The sequence below is a fragment of the Penaeus chinensis genome, chromosome 1 (assembly GCF_019202785.1).
Source record: "Penaeus chinensis breed Huanghai No. 1 chromosome 1, ASM1920278v2, whole genome shotgun sequence".
NCBI classification, from domain to species: Eukaryota; Metazoa; Arthropoda; class Malacostraca; order Decapoda; family Penaeidae; genus Penaeus; species Penaeus chinensis.
Window position 1 is genome coordinate 22,971,553 of NC_061819.1, and position 5,131 is coordinate 22,976,683.

At 34.1% G+C, this 5,131-nt stretch overlaps 1 protein-coding gene across 1 annotated transcript in view; it reads left to right on the forward strand.

Moving 5' to 3' along the window:
- The window catches only part of LOC125025250 (UDP-xylose and UDP-N-acetylglucosamine transporter-like), a 6,117-nt gene extending 1,211 nt beyond the window's left edge, over positions 1–4,906 (forward strand). The window contains exons 2-8 of the mRNA XM_047613224.1: positions 1,365–1,449; positions 1,700–1,813; positions 1,994–2,096; positions 2,264–2,395; positions 2,744–2,902; positions 3,339–3,499; positions 4,365–4,906. Coding sequence (XP_047469180.1) covers positions 1,373–1,449; positions 1,700–1,813; positions 1,994–2,096; positions 2,264–2,395; positions 2,744–2,902; positions 3,339–3,499; positions 4,365–4,608 — 990 coding nt within the window. The 5' untranslated portion in view covers positions 1,365–1,372 and the 3' untranslated portion in view covers positions 4,609–4,906. The remainder of the gene's footprint in view (positions 1–1,364; positions 1,450–1,699; positions 1,814–1,993; positions 2,097–2,263; positions 2,396–2,743; positions 2,903–3,338; positions 3,500–4,364) is intronic.
- Positions 4,907–5,131: the final 225 nt, after the last annotated feature.

Genomic DNA, 5,131 nt, shown 5'->3' on the forward strand with positions numbered 1-5,131 from the left:
TAATAATTATAAAAATGATAATAATAATAATGATAATGATGATAATAATATTAATAATTATATTTATAATAATAATGATTATAATGATGATGATAATGATAAAAAATATAACAAAATAGTAACAATGATAATGACAATAATAATAATATTTTTTATTATTATTATAGTAATGGAATAAGAATAACAATAAACACAATACATACACTTACTGTTATTATTACTTGTCCTAGTACCAGTAATAGTAATTATAACAATAATGATATAATGATGGTAATAATAATGATGATGGTGACAGCAAGTTTGATAATGATAATATTACTACTAGTAGTAACATTATTATTATTATTATTATTATTATTATTATTATTATTATTGTTATTATTACTACAACTACTACTATTATTATTACTAATAGCAATACCACCACCTACAACTATTCTTTTGTTACTTTTGTCATTATTGTCATTGTTATAATTATTGTTATTATTAAAGTTTCGTTGTTGTTGTGGTCACTATTGTTATTACTGTTGTTATTATTATTATTATTATTATTACTATTATCTTCACTATTGTTATCATCATCATCATCTTCTTCTTCCTTATTGTTATAGTAGTTGTCATACTAACAATAATGATAATAATAATAATCATCATCATCACTGTTATCATTGTTATTATTATTATTATTATTATTACTATTAACATTATTATTATTATTATTATCACTATTATAGTCATTATTTTTAATATTATTATTATCATCATGGATGTCATTATTATTATTATTATTATTATTATTATTATTATTATTAATATTATTATTATTATTATAATGATTATTATTATTATTATTATTATTATTATTATTGTTGTTGTTTTGTTGTTGTTAATGTTATTATCAATGTTATTATCATCGTTATTATTATCATTATTATTAATATGATTGTAGGATAGTAACAGCGATAGATCAATTTATTATTGAAATTATGACAGTGAATAACGTTTCCTGACTGGTATGGGTAATAAGATTAATATTGCAACGACAGCAACAATAACAACAACTGCTATTATTACTACTACTAATACTGCTAATACTACTACACTAATACTGCTAATACTACTACTACTATTACTGTTAATAGCAATAATATTATTGATAATAATAATGATAATAAATATAATAATAATAATAATAATAATAATAATGATGGTGATAATAATAATGATAATAGTCATAATAGTAATAATAGTAATGATAATAATCATTATTGTTATTATTATTATTATACTATAAATACTACTCTTGTTACTATTCACATAATCGATAACATCTTTTTCAAATTTCACTGTCCCTCGATTCTCAGATTTCGCGATGGGTGCTGCCATTCCAATCATACTGGTGTTCATTGGTTGCTGCAGCAATGTGGTTTTCCTCGAACTGCTGGTTCAGTGAGTATCTACTTGTTTTAATTTCGTTGCTTTGCTAAATATTTATGTTTTTTTCATGTTTTTTTATGTTGCTTTTCCTTCTCTGTTTCAGTCTATGTGTCTGTTTGACTCATACTGTCTGTCCGTCTCTCTCTCTCTCTCTCTCTCTCTCTCTCTCTCTCTCTCTCTCTCTCTCTCTCTCTCTCTCTCTCTCTCTCTCTCTCTCTCTCTCTCTCTAATATCCTAATGAAAGCGCCATCTTCACCCACAGAGATGAACCTGCCTGCGGTACCATCCTCACCTTTGCCCAGTTCCTTTTCATTGCCATCGAGGGCTTTGTGGTCACCATGGACTGGGGAAGGAAGAAGAATGTAATACCTATCAAGTACGTAATTGTTTTGTTTTTTCGTATACTTTTTTCCTTTCCTATTTGCGTCTAGAAGGGTGGGACTTAGTAATGTCACGTGCGTAATCCTTTAGTCCATTCATTAATTCTTTTCCTTTCCTATTTACATCTGGAAGAGTCAGTTTTTGCAATTTTGATGTGAGTTTCTTATTCTTTTAGAGAATATTTGTTGCTGATGGCGATGTTCTTCACGGTCAACGTCACCAACAACATGGCTTTTGGTTACAAGATTTCCATGCCGCTGCACATCATCTTTCGTAGTGTAAGTTTTCCTGACTCGTCTTCCATTATCATTTCGTTACGCAGGAGACAATAAGGTATACATGCTCTTATTTCGCTTCTAAGAAAAAAAAGAAAAAGAAAAGAAAAAAAGGAGAAAAGGTGAAGAGAAATTTCTGGCGTAAAGTAATGATATTTGCATCGTTTCAGGGAGGCCTCATAGCCAGCCTAGTGATGGGCGTGCTGGTTCTGGGACGCAGTTACTCCATGTCAAAGTACCTGTCAGTTATCATGATCACCCTGGGTACCATCATTTGTACCTTTGCGTCGGCAGAGAACCTGGTAAGCCGAGGATTTCATTTTAATGTCATTTTAACTTTAAGTTGATATGTTCGTATTCTATAATCATATCAATATTTTTTGTGTACTGTAGGGTTTGAAGATGGAGAGGTTCGATGTATATGAAGTAATATACAATGTAGGTTAACATTTTACCATTTTATGTATTATTTCTTCAGAAGAAGCTATAGATCCAGCACATTTTATACTCTTTATAATTACCCCTACCCCCTCCCACCACACACAAACAAAATACCATGTAACCCCCACGTTACCTCCATAGCAACATACAACGAACTTACCCCCTTCAAGAAAGAACGTCCCCTCTCACTCCCTTCTCACCACCTTCAGGATGAGTCCAGTGACCCGGCAGATTCCACCTTCACCACGTGGCTGATGGGCATCGGCATCCTGACCTTCGCCCTCTTCATGTCTGCCAGGATGGGGATCTTCCAGGAGATGCTCTACTTCCGCCACGGGAAGCACCCACGAGAGGCCCTCTTCTTTATTGTGAGAAATTTGGGTTTGTGAGGGAGCGGGGTGAGGGCGACGCACAGGGGCTCTTCATGCATGTGGCGTGGGAGGCGGGGGGCGGGGGGGGGGGGGGGTGATATCAAGGGGTAGATGAGATTTTGCTGTTTATATATGATGATTGGAGTTACGTATTGGGGATGCGTGCTATTGATTTCTAACAAATTGGAGTGAATGATAGACAGTATCAGAGTATCATATGTAGTACATTAAAAAAGAAAAGCCATAATATATGAATGCACACACACACACACACACACACACACACACACACACACACACACACACACACACACACACACACACACACACACACACAAATAAATACGTACAAACATCCGGAACCTCTTTTAGTAGCACCACCAGAAAAGCCCCACCGTCACGAAGCATCATAACGTCACTTCCTCTCCCGCAGCATACCCTCTCTCTACCTGGGTTTCTCCTGACGTGGGGGAGCATCGCCGAGCACGTGGTCAAGTTCAGCAGCTCAGCGCCCTTGCCAGCCCTCGCCCACGTGCCCTGGCTTGCCTCTGTACCCAGGCTGTGGCTCTACCTCGTGGGCAATGTTCTCACGCAGTATCCTTTTTTTGGAGTTCGATGGGTTCTCGATGTTAGCACGGAAGAGGCATTATTTATGTGTCATGCGGGCATTATGTGTTTGTTTTGTCTCCCCGATATTACTAGTAGTAGTAGTAGTATTAGCAACATTAGTAGTTGTAGTAGTTGTGGTAGTAGTAGTAGTAGTAGTAGTAGTAATAGTAGTCGTTATAGTAGTAGTAGTAGTAGTAGTAGTAATAGTAGTCGTTATAGTAGTAGTAGTAGTAGTAGTAGTAGTAGTAACAGTAGTAGTTATAGTTATAGTAGTAGTAGTAGTAGTAGTAGTAGTAGTAGTAGTAGTAGTAGTAGTAGTAGTAACAGTAGTAGTTATAGTAGTAGTAGTAGTAGTGTCAATGAAATAATAATAATAATTATTATTATTATTATTATTATTATTATTATTATTATTATTATTATTATTATTATTATTATTATTATTATTATTATTATTATCATTATTATTATTATTGGTAGTAGTAGTACTAGTGGTAGTAGAAATAGTAGAAAAAAAAATAGAAGTAGTAGTACTACTACTGGGTTTTTAATGCTGAAGTAGAAGTACCAGTTGTATAACTATCGCTGTCATCTTTACTTGTGTTATCGCTACTGCAGACATTAATGGTTATGATAATGAATCTATTTTATCATCATCATCATTATTATTATTATTATTATTATTATTATTATTATTATTATTATTATTATTATCATTATTATTATTATTATTATTATTATTATTATTATTATTATTATTATTATTATTACTATTATTATTATAGTGATGATAATGATGATGATGCACTATCCCTCTTTGGTTATCTTCCACCTTAACTCTACCCAACAGATACTTGTGCGTGGGTTCGGTGTTCAAGCTAGGTTCAGAAGCCACGTCACTGACAGTCACCTTGGTTCTCACTCTCAGAAAGTTCATGTCGCTTGTCTTCTCCATTATTTATTTCCAGAATCCCTTTACAATGAACCACTGGGTTGGCACCGTCTTGGTTTTCGCTGGCACTCTCATTTTCACTGATGTTTACGGAAAGGCTCGGGAGGCCATGACAACGGAGCCTCGAAAGAAAACGGAGTGAGACGGAACGGTACGAAACCACTCCTTTGGTGTTGAAATATTTGCAAAAGAGATTGTGTGCGAATTTGTGATGGACTGACTGTATATGGCACGCCGAAAGTTATTTCAGTTTTTGTTAGACAAATGGAATGAACTCTGTGATCAATGGCGAATGTTATATACGTTAATATATGGTGCTTTTTGATGGACTGACAGCGAATTATGCCTGCCTTACTCATGTACAGTGAATGTCTGTGTGTTTGGTTGTTCGACATATATTTTGTGATCTTTTTCTTCTGATTAAAGGTTGTTCAACAAAACTGTATTTCATAAGCATTACCCCACTGGCGTATGACAATTTCATGATTTCTGACACGATGGAGGAAAAACACGATTATTATTATTATTTTCTTTTAATCATGAAGCGAACTCTCTCTCTCACTCTCTCTCTCTCTCTCTCTCTCTCTCTCTCTCTCTCTCTCTCTCTCTCTCTCTCTCTCTCTCTCTCTCTCTCTCTCTCTCTCTCTCTCTCTCTCTCTCTCTCT